Below are 21,807 nucleotides of genomic sequence, written 5' to 3'. Positions count from 1 at the left end.
TAATTCACTACAAATTCCTTTTCGGGCTTTAAACCAGGTTACATTAATGGCCAAGACACTAAAAATTATGGGCTAAGTCCTGAAACTCTTACTGATACAAAACTCCCATTTACTTCAGAGGATTTTCACTAGGAAGGTGGTGAAACACTGGAATGGGTTAACTAGGGAGGTGGTGGAATCTCCATCCTTAGAGATTTTTAAGGCCCAGTTTGACAAAGCCCTGGCTGGGATGATTTAGTTGGTGTTGGTCCTCCTTTGAGCAGGGGATTGGACTAGATGACCTTCTGAGGTCTCTTCCAACCCTAATATTCTATGATTTTTTTCTCTTTCTTTCATTTTTTGGTCAGCTTTTGACCAATGTCATATGCAAAATAAATCCACTCCCATGCTTCCTTCCCAAGGGAATCTTTTTTTGATGCTAATAATAATATCCCCTAATGCATCTACCATCACGGAAACACAGATTGCCAACAGGTTCAGAAAAGATTCAGTCATGCTTCATGATAGTACTTTCACCAGCTGTATAATAAGGGACCAGAGTGGTGTTCTTTTAGACTTTCTCCTTCATGCTTCCATATACAGTATAAGCCTTGTCCTCAGAGTGCAGTTTGTTAGCTTGTGTTTCATCAGATGATAAAACTTGAACATTCCATCCAAGTTGTCTGGAGGAGGCTGCAACTGCTTTGCATTGTGCTGCCATGTCAGACAAGGTTCTTTACTTGTTACTCTTCCATTCAGATCCTCACTCCTTATCACTCCTCTTTCTGGGCCAAATGGTACAATCCCCGCATGCCTCTGCAGGTAGGTAGGAATAGAAAACCCTAAAGAGCATGTCAGTGGTCCTGCTGCTTGGGTGGAATGGGAAAGGACATAATGTACAAACTCTGAACGTCTCAGAGCTATGCGTAATGGAGCGCCTCTCTGTGGCAGTGCAGCAAGGGCTTGATGGTGGCGGCAGGCCAGGTGGAGGAGCAGCCAGTGGATTTGCCACTATCCATATACATAGCTCTTCCCCACCACATGCTGGGCTCCAACTGCTGCTACATTCTATGGCTTGCATTATTGGCTGTGTACCATCTTTATGCCAAGCGATTGAGTTGAGTGCTGGAAGACTCCTTCCAGACCAACCCTTCTTGATCTCTTGCGCAACGTTTGTTGGGTTTTGTGTGGAAGTGGCAGGAGGAAGGCAATTGGCCCATAGCTCCTGCATGGATATCTGCAATACTGTATACCTTAAGCAAATTTACTAGTTTGGGTTCTCCTGTTTCCTTAGTCTCCTTCATGCTTCACTCTGCTGTGTGTCTTGGTTCAGTAGGTTTCCCACTTCTTTGTTTTGCATATAGTTTAATTGTAATTTCCATGGGTCACTTTCGGTATTCAAAACTAGTGGTTTATTTTTTTTCAAAGACAAACTATTATTCTGCTTCTGATTTCAGGCCTCAGCTCTTCTGTCTCCCTCATGGCACACACTGTCTTGATGTGTGTGTGTGTTATAGATATATATATATCAGTGACTGTGATATGGGCGGTTGTGCCTCGTGGTTGGAGCAGGAGTCAGTAGTCAGGAATTGGAGCCCAGGGTCAGAGTCAGAAGCCAGGCCCAGAGCCAAGGGTCAGAAGTTAGGTATTGAAACGAAGGGTCAGGATTGGGATACCTGGAGAAAGGCAAGGCAAGTGCTCACATAGCCATGGGTAAATCATTGTGTAAACAGCCATTGAACTGCTGCTGCTGCTGGGCTTAAGAGCCAGTCTGCTAACTCTTCCCAACAATCAGGCAGTGTAGCCCATCAGGCAGCTTATTAGGCTACGTCTACAAAGCAAAGAAAACTCTGTGGCTGGCCAATGCCAGCCGGCTCAGGCTACAGGGCTGTTTCACTACAGTGTAGAATTCCAGGCTCAGGCTGGGCTTGAGCTCTGGGACCCTTCCACTTCACAGGGTTAGAACCCGGGCTCCAGCCAAGCCCAGAAGTCTACACAGCAATGAAACAGCCCCACAGCTCAAACCCCGCGAGCCAGAGTTGGGTTTTTCTTTGCTGTGCAGATGTACCCTTACAGGCCAGCTGCACTCATTAAATTGCCTGGAGATTGGCTCTGCTGCAGGCCCTGCTTCCTGACAAACATGCCCTAAATTAAGTGCTAAGTAACTAATCTCTTTTCTCCTTTCACCCATGGCAAGTACGTGCTTCAGATGAGATCTGTTTTCACTTTTCAGCATGAACCAGATTCTGACACCCGTACTCACACTGAATAAGCTACTCCAGAAGTAGCCTCATTCACTTCAGGGGGACTACTTGTGGAAGCTGGGTGAAGAAGGATACAGCATCTGGCCCTTCTGAAAATGTTTATGGTGACTATAGTCAGATGTTAATCCCATGATTTTAAAAATGGTTAAATGCCTAATTAATTGTTGTTGGTATCCTTTAATATCAGCCATTTAGTATAATTAAGCAACATGGATAAAATAACAGTATATAGTGGTCAGGCCTCCATTTAGCAAAGCACTTGAGCATATAATCAGCTCTTAACATATTTAAGCTTAACTTTAATTTAAGCATGTGCTTAAATTCCAATAATGTCAATTTTGCAATCAATGAGACTTAAGCACATGCTTAAAGCTAAGCACATTTTTAGAAGTTTTGCTGAATAGGGGTGAATTTAAGCATGTTGTTATTGCTTTGTTGAAACCTAATAAAGAACAGCCATAGTTTTTATCTTCAGCCCACAGTGTGTAAATCTTTGGGGCAACCATAAACTAGCAATATTGAAATTAACTGCCATTATATTGCTGACGTGTCAGTACAGCTCTGGTAATTGAAGTGTCTGATTAATCAATGTTCAGCTATACCCCTTACCCTTATGTGGAAACTTTGAGTTAACCCAGAGTTCTTTAAACCCACCCATCATTTTTGTATCTGTGCTGTGCCCAGAGTTGCAGCCCTTTCCCAACTAGCCTCTGGTAGGGGACTTTCTGTCCTCTCTTTACTGTGCTCTGAGTTGGGGGCCTGCAGTGTTGCAATTTTAAAACTCTCAGGCTGATTCTCTCCTCCATCTAGAGCCCTGTTTATCCAAAATCCAGCCAAAAGCAACATTGTACTCTATTTCCAATTTCTGTTGTGTATACAGAACAAAATAATATAATCCTCATTCAGTCCTTCCTTGGGTAGTTCTCAGATGTTTTGCCTGAGTAAGGACTAATAAGTTGATCCAGCTCTCCTTATTCAGAGAAAAGTGCCATTAAAGTCAGTGGGACCTTTTGCCTGAGTAAAGCATGCAGGATCTGGGGCTGGGTAAGGCTTCAGGACTGAGTCTCTGCATTTGAAATAATACTAGCTACTAATAAAGTTTGAAATAATGCTTGCAGAGGGCTAGATCATAGAGTTGCAGTAATAGAACATTCCACCGTGCAGCCTGACAAGTACACTACTGAATCCTAGAGCTACAATTTGTACTGCATGTGTCAATCAGACTCTTCAAAGACTGTTCATCCAACTTGGGTTATTCTGTTGATATTAAATCAGGTTGATTTGGGTTATTCTGTTGATATTAAATCAGGTTAGCGGAGTTAAAGAAAAAGTAGCGAAGTACGAAGTGCTGTTTGATAAGGACTTGATCCTGCCAGGTGCTTAGCGCTCTCAACTCCATTGTAAGCTTGGGCCCTTAGTGTGCTAACGAGAAAACTTGAACTGAATTGAAAAGGACAGAATGTAGCTTGACATTATCATGATTTTTTAAATTGTATTTATTTGCTTGGAAAAGTGCACTAGATAGTCCCCATACCTATTATCTTGTAAATGTTTTATTACCCAGTATCTGTACCTTTTCACCTGTCCAGCTTCCAGTAGACTTATTTTCAGTGTCTCAACATAAGTTTTAAGTGCTGTGTATGTTGGTGAAGCTATATAAATTCTTGTTATTATTTTTAATACTAATTTTATTAGGTGAATTGTAAAATAACCATTGTTGACAAAAAAATTGTTTTTCTGTGTTTGGCTGTAGGCATAAAGGGCTCGCTTCAGGGGTGATATGCTCAGTGGTGTAAGTTACACAGTGAGTCATAAAAGCGAGTGGATAATAAAGCCAAGTAACTTGCACAAATTTTGACATTCAGTGGGTGTGCAAAAAGAATGTAATTTACAGTCCCAGTATGGCTGGTTTGAAAATAAGAATTCCATTTAACAAAAATTGTTGGGGTTTCAACATTTATTTCTGTTCCAATGCAGAACAAAACCAAAACCTTGAATGCGAGAGACTGAATCAGAGAGAGTGGGGACTTGACCTGGGTCTTTCACATCCTACATGAGTGCCCTAGCCACTGAGCTGTTGACTATTCTGGGAGCAGGGTATCTCTCTCAGAAATTGCATTCTGGCCCGGAGAAACTTTTCAGATGAAAAAAATACTTAGTTAGAAAATTCCCAACCAGTTCTAAGTCTGAGGAGACAGAAAAGGTGTATAGCAGGAACAGCAATTAGTAGGAGGATGTAAATAAAACAGGAGATCCAGATTTATTTCATAGCCTATATTACATGTCTTGCCACATTTCTCTTCTGTTCCCTCAGCATGTGCGTTATACTCATTTTGCACACCCATTGAAGGTCCAATCAAAATCAGTGCAAGTTACATGATTTTACCAAGTACACCTGACCAATCTGCATATGCTGTGTAACCTACAAGACTGTTTTTGCCACATCTGAATTTGGTTAGTAGACTTCTGTTGGAGCTGCATCTGCTTATACCAGGCCCAGCATTTATTATCAGAGACTTCAATGCCATGTGGTGGTTCTTATTTTCTGGAGAGTGCTCTGAGGTAAATGCAGAAACTATAAACTATAGCATTTCTCTCTTGGATAGGGGCCAAAGGCCAAGAGTTTAAAAAACAGGAGCCTGAAGTTAGAGTCTTCAGTCCTTATTCAGATGCCGAGGATCAGATTCTGTGCTGTGACTCTAAGAAATGCAACACAAAACTCAGAGCCCAGTGGTGGGGGGCTTGCATGGCTTTACGCCAGTCTGGTGCCATCCCAATCTTTGGCTGCTTCTGGTGCTGAAGAAGCCCCTGGAGTAACTTAGATAGCTCTGGGGGCCTGTTAAAGTTACAGCAGCCTCCCCAGGCTGCAATATAGACTACAGTGCTGTGAGGATCTTCTGCAGTGGTGTGGCCCTGCCCCTGTCATGTCCCTCCCATCCCCAGCCTCACCCTCACCAATCCTCCTGCAGCCAGAACTGAGGCTTTTAGCACTTTTAACACTGTTTCTGCCCAGGGATAAAGGGGCCAGAGTGGGGGGGTGAGTATCTCACCTCTAAATAACTGGGTTGGTTTTAAAATAGAAAGCACTGAGCATGCAACATCTCCTATTGAAGCCAATGGGAGCTTCTGGTTTCTCAGCACTTTTGAAAATCAGATCAATTTATTTAAGTTCCTAGCTGTAGACTTAAGAGCATAAATGTAGCCTCCTATTTCTGGAAATCTTCACCAAAAAATCTAAAGCAATGACTCTGAAGCCTTTTTTTGCATAAGCATCACAAGTGCTTATCTATTGAGTTATTTCTAATAATTTCTGCTCAGACAGGTACATAATAACAGTGGTAATACATGTGTTCAATCAAGTACTTTTATTCATAGAATACATCTCAAATTTATTTTAGCAGTTTAAATAGGAGAGTTTAATGTATATTTAGTCAAGCATTACAGTAATGAGAACTTAAGCAGATTAGAAATAAATGAATCCAATTAAAGAACATGTCTCTGAAATTTGATATGTCATAGGTGTGAATGAACTGTTTGCACAGCAACTGTAAAGAAATCATTAATGATTAACTATCTAGAAGAAGTTTAATCAAGGATAAATGATATAGGATAGAGTCAAAAACATTTAGGTTAAATATATGGAGATTCTCAAATAATAAGAAACACTTGGCATCAATAGTGGCTTTGGTACTGCTTTCTGTAAATACACTTAATAATAATAATAAAATAATGTGCATTACTATAGCACCAAGGAGCCCTGGGTTCTGGACCAGGACCCCGTTGTGCTAGAGACTGTACAAAGACAGAACACAAATATAGTCCCTGCCCCATAAGATTTATTATTTGTGCTACAGCAGCAAATAGAAGCCACAAATGAGATCAGGGCCCTGTTTTGCTATATGTCATGCATACTGATAGTAAGAGACAGTCTTTGCCTTGCAGAGCTTATATTTTAAATAGACTAGTGAGACAGAGGATGGGAGAAAAGAAATATTATCCCCATTTTCACAGATGGAGAGCTGAGACAGAAAGATTACAGGTGGGATTTTCCAGAGCTCCCAATGCGCTTAACTTTTCTCCCATTGAACTAATTGGTAAAACTCCCATTGACTTCAATGGGGGAAGAGGGTTTTTTTCCCTTTTATGGAACTGGAAGGGACCTTGAAAGGTCATTGAGTCGAGTCCAGTCCCCTGCCTTCACAGCAGGACCAAGTACCATCCCTGACAGATTTTTGTCCCAGATCCCTAAATGGCCCCCTCAAGGATTGAACTCACAACCCTGGGTTTAGCAGGCCAATGCTCATGCTGAGTGCTTTTGAAAAATCCTCAGACTTTGAGACTTGGCAAAGGTCATACAGGGAGTCTACAGGAGAGCTGGGGCTTGAACCCAGATTTCAAGGGTCCCAGTCCAGTGTCTTAAAAGTGTCAGTGGTACTAAAACAAAATAATTTCAGCATATAAAAATGTCATTGATAAAGATTGAGGTGAGAAGTGTAGCCTGGCAACAGTAAAATGCCTGTAGTAATGGGAATATTCTCATGCTGATGTGTGAGAATTTATATCTGTATGCCAGTGTGCCATTAATACTAATAGGAATTACTGTGCATGCATAAATCTTGACACACTGAAGTGAGAATATAACCAAAGATCGATTTCCAAAGGAAGCATTTTTTAAAGAGAGAAAAATTCCATTTTTACCCCTCATCTAGCAGGGTTGTAGTTCATTCTAGAACGTGCTTTAAAAAAAATTACGAATTTGAAGTAATGGAAAACAATGATATAAAAGGTCAAGCAGTCCAACAACATATCCAGTGCTGACTTTGTAGGGGTGGGCCATGAGGTTCTTCACTGTTAGAGTTGCTGTCAAATGAAATGTGGAACTAAGCTCCTTTCTTTATGTATTTGGTCACTGTCCAAGTAGACATTAGAGTTCTCATGGCACTTTTCAAAAAGCATAGCAGACAGCCTTTCCCTTAGCCAACTTTATCATTATCAAGCAGGTTCTAACATCCAAAAGCCTTGAGAGCTATACACAAATACATATTGCTCCATTTACTTACACAGTCATTGGATATATACCAGATGTGATTTTGGCCCACTGTGTTCTGAGACACCTTACATTTGAAAGATATACTTTTTATAGACTCACATCACAGAATGAAATTAGTGTCGTCATATTTTGTTACATTTATTTTATGCATTCTACATTTTTTCCAGTACAGATGTAAATGATCTTTGTATATAATTATCCTAAACTATCCTAAAATATAATTATCCTAAACTATCATAAGAATTTTATTTATAAAACCATTATAGATCTTTGACACCCGCTTTAATTTGGGCAAAACCTCGTGAATTCAAGCAAACAAAGTGTTGCTGTTTGGCCAACAATCCTACTGCTTCTGTGTATACATGTAGCTGGGAATGACAAGCTGCATCTCCTAATTGTTGGAAAAGCAGCTGTACTATGAGGATCTAGAGGCCAGAACTCTCTTTTATTTAACTGTCAGACCAATTTGACAGCAGGAGTGACTGTTAATGTGGTGCGCTTGTATGCATGAGTGTGTGTGTGTGGGGGGAATTCTAATGCACACTAACTGTCCCATGTAGACCCTGCTGACCTGTTTCAAACAGTACTACATGAACACACAGTAAGGAGTTTTTAGTGTGCAATAGCAAGGTCTGCATGGGCCAGCTAGTGTATGATACATTGGTGTGCACTAGAATTCACACCCTTCTAATGCACACTACCACACTGTGTAGACAAGCCCTTAGTTTGGAGATTGTTCAGTGTTTGAAGGTTTGCTGTGATTTGCAGTGTGGGACGCTTATGATGGGAGAAGATATGTCTGTGACTCCACAAGCTGTATGCTACCCATGCAGACTTCTTAATGCCGCTTATGAGGAAAGAAATGCCTGGAACTCAGAACTATAGCTGCTCAAACTAGTTTTATTATTAACCATAATAGTAAGTAATCTCTTGAAGGGCCTAATCCAAAGCCCACTGAGTCAGAGGGAGCCTTTTCATTGACTTCAATGGGATTTGGATCAGGCCTGTGTGATGCTTTTCATCTAAAAGTGTTTTGCAAAGGAGGGTAAGTATCATTATCCCAATTTACAGATGGGGAAACTGAGAGGTGAAGTGATTAGCCCAAGGTCACACAACAGAACACCAATGAAGTCTGGTAACAGGTGATGGGGGAACTGCAAAAGGTTCAGAGGTTCTTTTCAGTTCAGGTAAGCGTTGTAAAGTTTGGATACACCTCTACCTCAATATAACGCTGTCCTCTGGAGCCAAAAAATCTTGTAGGTGGAACTTGCTTTGATCTGACAGAGTTCACAACCCCGCCCCCCCCAGAGCACTGCTTTACCGCGTTATATCAGAATTTGTGTTATATCGGGTCACGTTATATCGGGGTAGAGGTGTACTTACTGAAATTAAATGAACCCCAAAACTAAAGTCTGCTCTTGATCTCACTGATTTTTGCCATTTGCGTAAATGGGTGCAGGACTTCCTGCTTCTGGTTAGGCAAGAAATGCCAGAGAGCAGCCTTTCTCATTGTATATTGGCACGTCTGTTTCTGGTCCTGGCTTGAACTTGGAAGTACAGAAGTGTATTAGACTGAAAACTAAAGGGAAGGTGGGTAGGAAACGTCACAAAATGTTTTTAAACTTCAAAAAGAGTTTGCTTTACATTTAAGATGAAGGGATTAGAGGGTGGAGAAATGTTTTGTATTTTATCACCAGTGGCTCACCCATCACTACTAACAGCATTAAGGAAGATTACATGAATTCCCCTCCTTACATATCTTGTAAGCAGACTGTGGCTTTTTTCAGCATTGCTGAGATACTTTGTACAGGAGCATAGGACATAACAGATGAGAAAATTGTCCGGTCTGTTGTGCCACCTGCTGCTTCAGAAAGTAATGAAGACAACAAAGAGCAAGAATCTGTTTTCCTTTTATTCATCAGCTGAATGAGGCTTTGTCAACGCTGAGAGGGGGTAGAAAGCAGCAATGATACAAGTGGACATTTTTTCAAAAGTAGAAAAATGATTTATTATAGCACTGTGCTCAGACACAAAGAAAAGTTACAGACTTCTTTTCTCGCTCCTGGCGTAATTAAACTAAATGGCAGGAACTCAGTGAAACAGATTGAGTATGGATTACAGTGAACTTCCAGCAGTAGGGGTTTTCTTTATTATTTCATTTTAACATTCCAATTTCTATTCCATTTTATGTCAGATTGGCAGAAATAGTTCTTTAGCGCCACTAACCAACATAAATGCCAATTGCAGAAATATGTTATTTTTAAAATAACAATACAATACCTGTGTATAAGCACAGGGAACGATGACTATATGTAATTAGTGGATCCAACCCATGGCTCAATAGCTTGAACAATTAAAACGACAAAACGTTTTCTACTGTGGGGACAGATGCTTGCTATGACTCCTCAGTAACATTAGGTAATCATGTTTAAAATGCGTAACCCTATTGTATAAATATCCCCTTACACTCACATTTATGTTCAGATAATACCAAAGTCACATTGTACTGCGTCAATGACCTTTACATTGTATTAGTAGTGGATTAATGCTAATTCAAGGCATTGCTATTAGAATATGATTGTGTAAACGGGCATACTAGCCCTTTAAGATAAACTACAGGCTCTTTTCTTGCTTCAGCTTAGGTTAGGGAAATTCTGGGAGTTGTAGTTCCCAGAGCTAATGGGAATTAGAAGCTGTTACAGCAAGGAGTGCTGGGACGAAGTGCTAGATGATATAAACATCTCCCTTTCCTGAAGAACAAGAAGAGGCTGTAGAACGAGAAAAGTTCTGGGCCTTTCTAGTAAGGGCCCTGGAAGGAGTAAAGAGGTGTAGAGGGCCCTTACTAGAAAGGATTTGGGCCTGGTCACCCTGGTGACCACCTTCAGGGGCTTAATGCCAGAACTTCTGGCAGAAGGTGGTCACCAGGGTGACCAATTCTCTGTGGCAAAGGTGAGAAGATTTGCTGTTGTATTCCAGAATGGGTGGAGTCTGGGTTGAGCAGGATGGATAAATTACCCAATGAAGGAAACTAAGCCAGCAGCCACAGTACCACAATAGAGAGGTAAGCCACTGCCACAGATTGCCAAGTATTGATATGACAATATGCTCATATCATCAGTGTGGTGTTACTGCTGTTAAGTTAGACTCCCATGATATATGGCATTGGATTATCATGTATTGATACAGATGTGTATTTGTAAGAGCTGATGAGTTAGAACCTTCTTAACTTTTGTGAACAAGAGTTTGTCCCAATACTTTTATATGTCTTCTGCATAAATTATTAGGCTATATTCTGTTTTTGACAGAGCACTGATAGTCCTCAGAGATGCTTTCATCACCATGGTGAAGCACATTCAAATGAGGCAAAAGGAGGCCCAGTCATGAAAGAGTCCAGCAAAAGGCTGGGTTTTGGGATCCATTGAACTCTTTTATTTCATAGGCAATAATTTTTCTGCATGAATCTCCCTTCTCTTATGTCACTGCAGGTTGTAGCACACTGCCTATCTACCATACCATGGTCTCTTCCTTCCCAGTGGTGTGCAATCCCCAGCTCCAGCCTTTTTCCTTGCACAGGCTCAGTAATTCAGAGCCTCAGCTGCGGGTAAAGGAGGCTTCCTGTCTCACTCTCAGAGTCCAGTTGTTCCCTCTGGTCAGGGAGAAGGAGAAAAAGGAGTGGGTCAAAACCTAGCCTAATCTTACTCACAGTTTCCGTCCTGCCCCTTAGATTACTCTGCTTCAACAGCAACCACCTGTCTGCTTTCTTGCAGCCAGTCTCTCCTTCACTCTCCCCCTGCCTGCCTGCTAGAGCTCCCTTTCAAGCAGGTCCCCCACAGGGAGCATGCCTGGCAACTGCTCAGTGACAGGGCCTTCTTGACCCAGAACAGTTTCAACCACCTTTAACCTTAGTTTGGGGTCGGTGAACCCCATCACAGGGGATTAATAGCACCTTGTGGTCCATTCTGTCAAAGACTTCAAAGAAGTCCAACAGCCTGACCATGGAGGTCTAACTTGTGTTCAGGGCCAGGAGGAGATTGTCTTTGATGCCACTAGAGCCATCTCTGTGCTGTGCCCTGGTCTGACCCTTGATTGTGAGGTATCCAGGATGTTGGCTGACGTCACATGTTAGAGTTTGGTGACTACAACATTCTCACTTATTTTGCCCAGGAATGGGAGGATGGAGACAGGACAATAGCTGGAGAGATCTTCAGGGTATTGCCTTCTTGAGGACCTGGATAACGATTGCATTTTCCAAGGAGTTTGGTAGTTGTGCTTCTCTAAAGAAGGCATTGACTACTTCCGTTAGTTGCAGGCATGTGCTCCATCGAAAATGAGATGATAGATGGTGACCACTGACTTTGCATTCAGCTGCAGGAGCTTTAGGCTCTTATTTTCTTCTTCTCCTCTGTTTACTGAGGTTACTGATTAAGCAGTTAGCTTTAGGATTTATTGTAGTGTACGGTGTTCTTGTGGACATCTTCTCAACCCAGTGATAGTGGAGATTAGGGAAGGGGTGGGATAGTGTGGTTCAAGGTCGTTTGAAGGCGCTGGTGTTACAGTTCCCCAGATCCCGAGGGCCTTGCAGTGTTGTGCTGCATTATAGTTTGGAAGATTTATATGTTGGTCCTTAAACAGGTGCAGCTGACAAAGGATAGTATTGGAGTAGTGGACTGTGATGCAAGTAGTGGTGGGGGGGCCATTTCTTCCCGTCTCCTTTTATCTTCTTCTTTGTTATAATTAAGTGGTACTTTGCATTCCTGTGAAAGCTTCTGTTCCAGGGTGGAATTGGAGCTGAGAGGGCTAAGTTGTAGTAGGAGGAGTGGGTAGCCAACAAGGTTGGATTATCCATTTAAATCATATAGATACTGCGGGAGAGGGAGCAGAGACACTAACAAAACAACCCTGGTGCTTACCAGCAAAGTTGTGAACATGTTGTCTCCTTAGTTTTGTCCTAATAATTTTCTCTGCAGTCTTGTTGCCACAGGAAAGGTGTTGGGTCAGAGTTGGAAGTTATTAACATTTTTTGAAGATCAGTTATAATACATTGTGATGTTTTAATAATTAAACGTAAAGACTAACTACAGAATGTTAGCATCCTTCATTTTAATATTGCATTTGACCTTTCATGAAATCGAAGAGCAAATTGGTAGTACTCAACTGTGCAGAAACAGATGCCTTGTGCGTAGAGATAGGCCTGCACCACATCCCTGAATCCAATCACTCCCAAAATTAATGAGGATAAAAACAGGGCTCCAAATTTTGTTGCTGGGCTTTCCTTGTCTAATAAGCCAAACCAAAATCCTGGATCCAAACACTCACATTATTGTAAGGGTTTGAAACACAGATCCAAATATGGCACAGTCCCATCTCTATTAAAGCCAATGTTTGGAGAAATGAATTCCTTAAAGAAGTACCTAAGCATTACAAAACATTAATTATACACTGTGGAAACATCTGTCTGTTGTAAACGGGATATACTGTACCCAGCTACTGCTCTAATTACAGTGGCTCATTTATACTGTACGGTATGTTTCTTGTCGGAGAGACGAGGCCTTCAATAGTAAATCTGTTCTACTAACAGGTTTGTTGATTACCTGGTACAAACAAGTTTTAGTCTGGAACAGATGTATTGACCATAAATTAATTTGTCTGTTCAGCAGGTTTATTTGTGTAGTTATTCAGAGATTCATCATATTTAATCATTTGAATATATGGACGTTTTCAGTCATTTATCAGGTTTGTCCCTGCAGCCATGGTATTTATTTGAAAGAGTTTCATTGTACTAAGCAGAGAAATGCAGAGGCTGGGGCACAGTTTATGTATATTTTTAACCGGCATGGCTTACATCAATGTACATATGATTATGGTTCAGGATATGGTAGGTAGAGATTGTTGAATGATTTGTTATTAATAGTTTTCATTAAGGGCTAGACGGAACCTTTAGATTCAGTCCTGAGTATGAGGCAACATGCAACTGCACAGCCCCAGAAAAGAATTGTGAGTCACAATTCCTCCCCTGTCCTCCTCTTGCTCTGTTGACTGGCACAAAGGAGAGGCAGAGCCATGGCTCCTCCCACTTCGCTGCTGGGTTGTGGGAGGCAGGATGCAAAATGCAGCTTCTTACTTTCCTCCTTCTCCACAAGCCATGATCAGAGTAGGTTCTATGCGATCATCAGGGGCGGCTCTAGGCACCAGCAAAGCAAGCACGTGCTTGGGGCAGCCCATTTGCAGGGGCGGCAGGAATCCAACAGGGGGCCCTGGGAGCTGTAGTTCCTTGGTTAGCTCCCTGCCTATAGAGCCAGCCCTGGAGCAGGGAAAGAACTACATTTCCCAGCATTCCCTTGGCCACTACCAACAGGAAAGAGGGGGAGGGAGTGAAGTAGCTGAGACCTCATGCTGCAACCTGCTGTGAATGGAGATCTGCACTGTGAAGGTAGGAATACCATATTTTAACATTAAAAAAATAGGACACTCCACAAGGAGAGAAGGTAGCCCCACCCTGCCACCATCCACTCCCTCCGACTGCCCCCCACAGAAACCCCAACCCATCCAACACCCCCTGCTCCCTGTCCCCTGATCTGCCTCTAACTGCCCCCCAGGACCCAACCCCCTATCTAAGCGCTGCTGCTCCTTGTCCCCTGATTGCCCCCTCCCGGGACCCCTGTCCCTAACTGCCCCTTGGGACCCCACCCCCTATCTAAGCCTCCCTTCTCCTTGTCCCCAACTGCCTGAGACCCCCCCCCCAACTTCCGCCCTAGGACCCCACCCTCTACCTGTCCCCTGACAAACCCCCAGGACTCCCATGCCTATCTAACCACTGTCTGTCCCCTGACTGCCCCCCCAACCCCTGACCTATCTAACCCCCCCTTCTCCCTGCCCCTGACTGCCCCCACGAATCTCTGCCCCATCCAACTCCCAGCCCCCTTACCGTGCCTCTCAGACCAGCGTGTCTGGCTCCCCACAGCGCCAGACACACTGCTGCATACATGTTGCCGTGCTCCCCCGTGGAGCCACAGCCCTCCCCCCCAGCACCTGCCTTCCAGATTTGAACACCTCAAAATTCAGGAGTGCTCAAGCTCAGTTTGGGCAGCTGTTACTTCATTTCTCCCAAATCAAATATACTGATCCATTGTAACTTGCTGTAGAAAAAAATAGGATAAAATTGAACAAGAAATGCTTCCCAGTGGTTAGGACTGGAATTGCTATTTTCAACAGCCATTGCCTTTTTTGTTTGTTTGTTTGTTTGTTTAAAAGGAAGACAGTGGTATTGCATTGGCAAATTCCCCATAGAAAGAGTGGAACAAAAGAATAATAAAGGCACCTCAACTTTTCCTCATTTATGGAGGACAGTCTTATAATATGCATCCAGATATCCTCCAATCACACAAGCTGAAAATTGTTCCACTTTACTGCAGTTCTGTAACCATATGGGAACCAATCCTGTCTGTGTTCTGTGCACATCTAAAATTCCTGCTGAATGACCTGCCGTGGGAGTGAGTTACCAGTGACCCAGGGCTGTGACGGAAGGAGGGTGCAGATGGGGGGAGCGGGGGAGAGAGAGCCCAGGGCTGGGGCGGCAGGAGGTGTGTTGTGGGCAATGGTGGGGGGGGGATGAGGGAGCCCAGAGCTGAGGCGGCAGGGTGTGTATGTGTGGGGGGGAGAGCCCACGGCTGGGGCAGCAGGGGTGCGGCGAGGAGCCCAGGGCTGGGACGGGGGGCAGCCAAAATTTTTTTTGCTTGGGGCAGAAAAAAACCTAGAGCCGGCCCTGGCGATCATGCAGAGAGATGGGGGCTGCTCACTTCCTATTCCCCTCACAGAGTCACATAGATTAAGGGCATAATTCTATCCTAAGAATTTATCCCGTTTTGGTTAGCAAACCATTATGAACTATTGCTGATTTTCTTAGAATGTATTTGTATAAACTATTCACTAAAAAGTTTGAAAGAATAACCTGATTTTGTGAACTGGTATTTTTGGCTACTCAGTGATTGGTCATTTAAGTTTCACAGTATTTTTTTTTTTTAATTCTCCCTGATTGGATTACTGAAAATCTTTAAATGAATAGTACATTTTTGGATGGATAATTTATGAAAGTTTCAAGATTTGCAAACATATTCACAAATATTCATCAATTGCCTAAATACTTGGGAATAATGAATGGTATGTCTCACAAATCACAGCAATCTGAATTCAGAGATTGCCAAAATAATATTAACAAATCCCTTGATTTACTGTTCTGTCGCTGGTAGTTGTATATGTGTCAGTTTAAAAAAAATCCACATCCCTTTAACTGCATAGTTACAAATTCACTGCCTTGTAATATTTTCAAAAGTCCCCATCATTATTGATTTGTATTATTGAAGAAAGTGGAGTGCCAAGATGGGGAGAATGCGGTGTATAAGGTAACCATATTTTCAAAATAAAAAAAAACAGGAACACTTTTGTCTAGACATTTTTTAGAGTAATGAAATAGTCATAGGAAAATCATTTTTTAAATGTGTGCCTCTGTAGCTACTGCCAGCTTCTAGCTAGACAGTGAAATATGCAGGATTTCCCCCTTCCTCCAGTAACATAATGTTCTGAATGAATTTAGCATGAAACATTAAACAAGTATATTTAACATTCACTTTGAGCAAAGGAACAGCTTTGTGTTTGTGTGATCATTCAACTTTGAAGAATTTGGCCCCCTCTGTCATTTTTATTCTCTGATACAAATGATAACTGCATAGCACAGCATTTGCTACTTGTCTGTACATCTTTCGAGTAATGCTGTGCAAAAGATGGGAGTTCCGTTTTGTAAAGATTTTTTTGGCTCTGAATCAGAGTGAAACCTGAAATTTTGGAAATGCTCTGTGAGGGGAAATTCCAGAAAAAAAATTCACTTTGGATTGACTGAAATATTTTGTTTAAAAAATGTCATTACAGTCTGTTTCAACATTGGCAGAACTTTTATCCTATTTTCCTTCCAAAATGAAATTCTGGAACCAACCAACCAATTTTATGAAGCATTTTGGTTTCAAAGGAACCATATATTCCAATGAAATATGGTTCTGTCAAAGTTTCTCTGACCAGCTCTACCTCTGAGTCCACTATTTCTCTGTATAATAGAATGAGACATTAGTTGCATTTTTAGGCTTTTCTAATTATACATATTGTAGAGAAAAACTAAAGCTATACAAAGCAACAAAGAGTCCTTTAGCACCTTATAGACTAACAAATGTATTGGAGCATAAGCTTTCGTGGGTGAATACATGCATGCGTCTGACGAAGTGGGTATTCACCCACGAAAGCTTATGCTCCAATACATTTGTTAGTCTATAAGGTGCCACAGGATTCTTTGTTGCTTTTTACAGATCCAGACTAACACGGCTACCCCTCTGATACTTAAAGCTATACAGTTGTCCTGGATATCCCTCCTCCAGATACTAATTGTATCCATCCCCCACCAAAGAGGAAAACATGTCTGATTAAGATATAGAGTGAGTTTGTGTCTTCTACTTCTGCCTTTAATAGGGATACTGAATATAAAGGACTACAACTCTCCTTGGATCAAGTGACAGCAACCAAGCCATCATTCTCATACGCAAATTCAACTCCAACCATAACGGACAATAGAAAGGGCAGCAAATCACGGCTCGCAAGCACAAAGTCAAAATCAAGGACATCGCCGTATCCACAGGTAGCTGTCTTTGAACAACATGTTTATATTACAAAGCTTTCTTTATTGCATAACTTGATTTTGGCTGACTTTCAAGCAGGAAATTAGAATGGGCTGAGGAAAGTGCCCCTCAACATGAGTAAAGGGTGGCAGAATTGGGTCCTTAGACTATAAGATCTTGAGGGAAGGGATGTGTTGTTAATTGTAAAATACCATGTACAGCATGGTGCAGCATCAATAAATCATCATCAATAATATATGGTGGGGATTTCATGGGGGAGGGACAGGTAGAGAGTTGAAAAAGCTCTTGTTATAGCATTTTTGTTGTTTGGTATCTGGGGACTTTGAGTTGTGCCCATTTGAATGATCCAGTTATGGTATGATCCTATTTTTTCTTAAACTGTTTTTCTAGCCCTACAATTATCAGGAGAAGGAAAGGCAGTAGGAAGCACATGAGTGGAGACTAGTGGTGAAATGTTTGCTAAAAGAAGTGAGTTTCTAAGAGGGATTAGGATGATATGGCTTGGTGAACTGGAGGAAGAAGGTTCCTCCAGGCACAAAGTTGTGAATGGGAAAAGGAAACACAGGCAGATGGTATTAGGTTTCAATAGACTTTAATTCCCTTTTTTTCATATTCAGGTTTATATTTTAAAAAAATCCCCTGACTATTGTATGGGGTCAAATTTCCAATGGCTCTCCAAAGACGTGCTTACAAAAATCTGTTCATACAACTCTTTGTCTGCACAGAACTCCATATTTGATCAGGAAAGTATGGTTTGTTGAGCATACAAACTGTTGTGGCTACCAAACATTGAGCCCAGTCCTGTGGGCCTTACTCACGTGCCCCAAGTGGAGATAGTTGCATGCGTAAGCAGTGATAGTCAGATAGTTGTGGATGCCTGCAAAAAGTCCAGTTGAATACTTGGCTCATAGTGTTACCTCTTGATATGATCTCCCTGCAAGACCCATATTTGCAAAACTGGGTTCTTAAACTGAGGAGTCTGAGTTCATACTGTGGTGCTTAAATAAGTGGCCTGTTTTTCAGAAGTGCTGAGGACCCAGCAGTTTTAACTTACTGCAGTGAGAGCTGCTGGGTATCAAGCACTTTTAATAACGGGGATACTTATTTGGGCATCTCAGAGCACCTCCTAACTTTATGAAGCCAGTTTTTAAAATGATCATTATAGTTACTGTTACTTCATATTTTGATCACATTACATTCTTGTGTGTTACTCAGGGCTTGGTCCAGAATAGCCTTTCCTCCTGAATGCTCCACAATGAACAGTTCTAATAAAATGTGTTTTAAAATTTCTCAAAATTTTAATCTACAAAATATTCCCAATGAGGTGTTCAACTGTTTATCTTTTGGGCATCTGAACTCATCCATTGTTTTGCATTCTCTTGATAGGCCATGTTCACTACTGTTATCCAAAGCTGCTCCCCGCCGCCTCCCCCCCACTCTCTCTCTCTCGCTCTCTCTGACCTGAGATTAGTATCCATACAGATTCTTCCTCCTTGCCACCAAAAATTTTCTTTTGCTAGCACCTTTAGCAACCCTCATGTATTTGGGCATTAATTTAGTAGCAGTTGTTGCCTGTATGGTTAGTCTCCATTTCAATGTACATCTTTATCACCAGTTAAACTGGTAGTAAAGTAATAGATTTTGTCATACGTAAAGTGGCAACAGTGCTGGTTGCCAGTTTCTTGAAAAACGGTCATATTGTACATAGTAGCGCCCCACCAGAAGCAATGCTGGCAGCTTGTCTGTACCTCATCCCTTCCAGTCACTGAATAAACTGTTGAAAGACCAACTAAAGCTGTTGTAAAGAACTTGCAGCAGGTGGTATTGCCTGTGCCCATCAGTTTCCAGCCCACATAATCTGTCACTCAGTTGTGGAGAACTGGAGAGTGACTCAAAAGCACGGCTGTAAAATGATGGTAGCGGTTTTGGCTCACACGCAGAGTCTGTTTTTTTTTTTTGGCGGCGGGGGGGGGGGGTATTCTTACTAAAATTAGTGCCATTGGACATGGAGATCCCTTGGGGTTACCCAGCTGTCAGTGGGTATTTTGATGGTACCTGGGGTTTTTAACTGTGTGCACTTTTTTTTTTGCCTTGGTTCCTTACTCTTAGAAGAAAAACAGGGAAAAAATATGCTTTACTGAGCGATGCCTGAGAATCTACTCCTTTGCCAGCTGTGTACCACTAGGGCAGCTACATGAGATGTGGACTGTAAGAAAAACAGATTTTAATAAATCTCAGTTGCATGGTCATTACTTGGGTAGGAGGAGTGGAGCTTGGCTCACTTAACACAGTGTTTACATTTTTCTTAAACCTCATATGACTGCTGAATAAGGTGGACCAGGGTATTTGCAGAGCAGAATCCTTCTACTAGAATCTCTTTCACTAAAAATGACTTTGTCGAATTGCAAGTGCTTGTCAGAATTTGTTTAATTCAAATTGATTATAGCAGAACAGGGACCTGCAAAGCCTGCCTCAGGGTGGGAGAAGGGACTGCCAAATTCTAGGGCAGACCAATATTCATTATGTGATTGTGGGGTTTGCTGCTGTCTGAATGCATTGATCTGCTTGTGGAGCCTGATTATAGAGGTGGAGAGATTAAATACAGGAAAGGGGATAGAAGAAGGAAGGGATGAGAGACTGATGGGGTTATTAGAGAAAGGAATGACTGAGTTGGCGAAAGGATGTCCCTTTCCTCCTCCTCTGCCCCATTACTATAATTCTATTTGGGTTCTCCCAGAATCTAGCTCTGGGCCTCATTTATTCTGTACACAGGAAATAGCAACAAGATTGGCAAAACATTTTAATTGTGATCATCTGAACAATTGCTTTGGAGTTTAATCTTCCATTAGTAATGATAATTTAAAGGAAAAGTTGAAAGTTCTCAGCCTCTGATGGAAACCTTTTATGGTCAGATTTTAATCAGCCTTTATTGCTTTATCTAAACCTCTTCCTTAGTTCTCTTTGGCGAAGACTATATTCAATAGCTGTTGGGTTTTTAGTAATTATTAGACCATATACTTTTTTATAGCAATAACACTGCCCTATAAGTGCACATTAATTATTGCTAAGTTGCTATGCAATTGATGTCGCTGCCAATTTTGCTCTACGTTCACTCTAAAAGGAATTGTCGGGATTTGTTCTGCAGCCCATACTCATTCTCACTCAGCCAAATCACCCACTGTTTTAAAGGGCTATGTAAGGACATTAGGATTGGGGCCCATGCTAGACAGCCTCTCATTTGTTTACTGTTTCTTGCTGTAGCCTAAAGCTTTGGCAACTACCAATGTATTCCAAACAGCAAAGCAAAACCCTTTTTTATAGTAAACATAACTCCTGATCTGGTGAAGACTCACCAGCAGTGGGGGTTATTTTAATGGACATGCTGTATTACTTTAATCTAAGCCTTTCACCATCTGTTCTGCCTATAATAGTGAATGCAAAAAGAACATATTTTACATTTCAGGGTTACATTAGTAAAAAGTAAGATAAAAGTGATTTAAAAGCATGCATATGTTCTTAGTACAATGCAGCCCGCATCTGTGATGTTTTTTCTCATGGCTAAGACACAAATCAAGAGGAAAAGCTGCTAACGCCTCATCTAGTGAAAGTTTTTCATGGAAAAGAGGACTCCACTCTGAGAGGATTTCACTATATATTTAACAGTTTATAATGATAAAAACCTGAGCAGGCTGCCAGGAAATTAGATAACTGTAACATCCATTGCATGAACATCTGGCATTGTGTGTAAAGCTGGCTGTTGTTGCTATCTATGGAAGGATGAGGGCTGAGGCCAATGGGACACTTGCATTCAGTATTATGGAATGAGAGGTCAGGTGTGTGTCTGGTGGGAGAAAGTGGCAAAAAATATTGTAGCCTAATACATTTTTATGGCCTCTCTTAAACTAAGCTTTAGATAGCCATGGGAGGATTGATTTCTTCCTCTTTCTACCCCCAAAAATAAAACCCTCCCAAAAATTCTCCTGGGATAAGAGGAGCATCAGTGAGTCCAAATGATCCCTCACTGGGTCGATGCTAATCCTCTGATCACTTCTCATCAGGCTGGCACACTGAACTAGCACTTTGGAAGACAGCTCTAGTGTCTGGAAGTGCCAGGTCAGTCTGTCAGGAGCTGGCAGCCCAGCAGGAAGCAGCTGAAGGACTGGAAGTGGTCTTGAAATAGATCATTTGAATTCATTGTTGTTCCCTTTCTGCCAACAATATTTTTAGCTTTGGAAGGTGTGATTGATTTCAGGCGTTGCCTCAGGCCAAAGAAGTCCTTCATCTTGTCCCAACCTTTATCTCCTAATTTGATTAGACAAGCCACATGTCTAAAAAGTACTGCCTGAGAGCAGACATGGAGAAAAATGAGCAAAGTTGAAAACTTTCAATTATGCAGGAGCAGTTTCTTTACAGAAAACAATGGTTTCTCTGCTTGTGATTGGCCAGATTGCTATTGAAACCAAATTCAGTTTTCTGTGCCCTTTCATCACCTGGGCTAATTGAGCCTAATTCTAATTTGAGAGGAGCCATTTTCATTTTTGTTTCAACAGAGCTCAGAGCTGCTGCTTTACAACCCCACTAAAACTACCACTGAGGAAAGTCACACTTACCCTCATAAGAGATCCCACCTGTGAACATTATGTTCCCAGAAGACATAAGGGTGGGAAGGCAGCAGTAGAGACAGCTTGACAATGCCAATTGGAGAAGCTTTAAAAGAAAATGTTTTAGGTTATATCTGCCTGAGCTGTGGACTGAGGATATGCTGTCATATACAGACAGGCTTTCTAGATCACAACCACAAACAACTCATTGTGTTAATTTAATTTGGCCCAGGGCC

General features: G+C 41.8%; 1 protein-coding gene across 3 annotated transcripts in view; it reads left to right on the top strand.

Annotated features, from left to right (window-relative positions):
* SIM1 (SIM bHLH transcription factor 1) overlaps positions 1-21,807 on the top strand; it is a 59,797-nt gene that overhangs the window by 25,537 nt on the left and 12,453 nt on the right. For all 3 annotated transcript variants that reach the window (XM_042857645.2, XM_005287714.4, XM_024102483.3), the window contains one exon: positions 16,804-16,969. In XM_042857645.2, the coding sequence (XP_042713579.1) occupies positions 16,804-16,969 (166 nt within the window). The remainder of the gene's footprint in view (positions 1-16,803; positions 16,970-21,807) is intronic.

Source organism: Chrysemys picta, chromosome 3, assembly GCF_011386835.1.
Source record: "Chrysemys picta bellii isolate R12L10 chromosome 3, ASM1138683v2, whole genome shotgun sequence".
Classification (NCBI taxonomy): Eukaryota; Metazoa; Chordata; order Testudines; family Emydidae; genus Chrysemys; species Chrysemys picta.
This window is presented reverse-complemented; position numbering and strand designations above follow the sequence as displayed.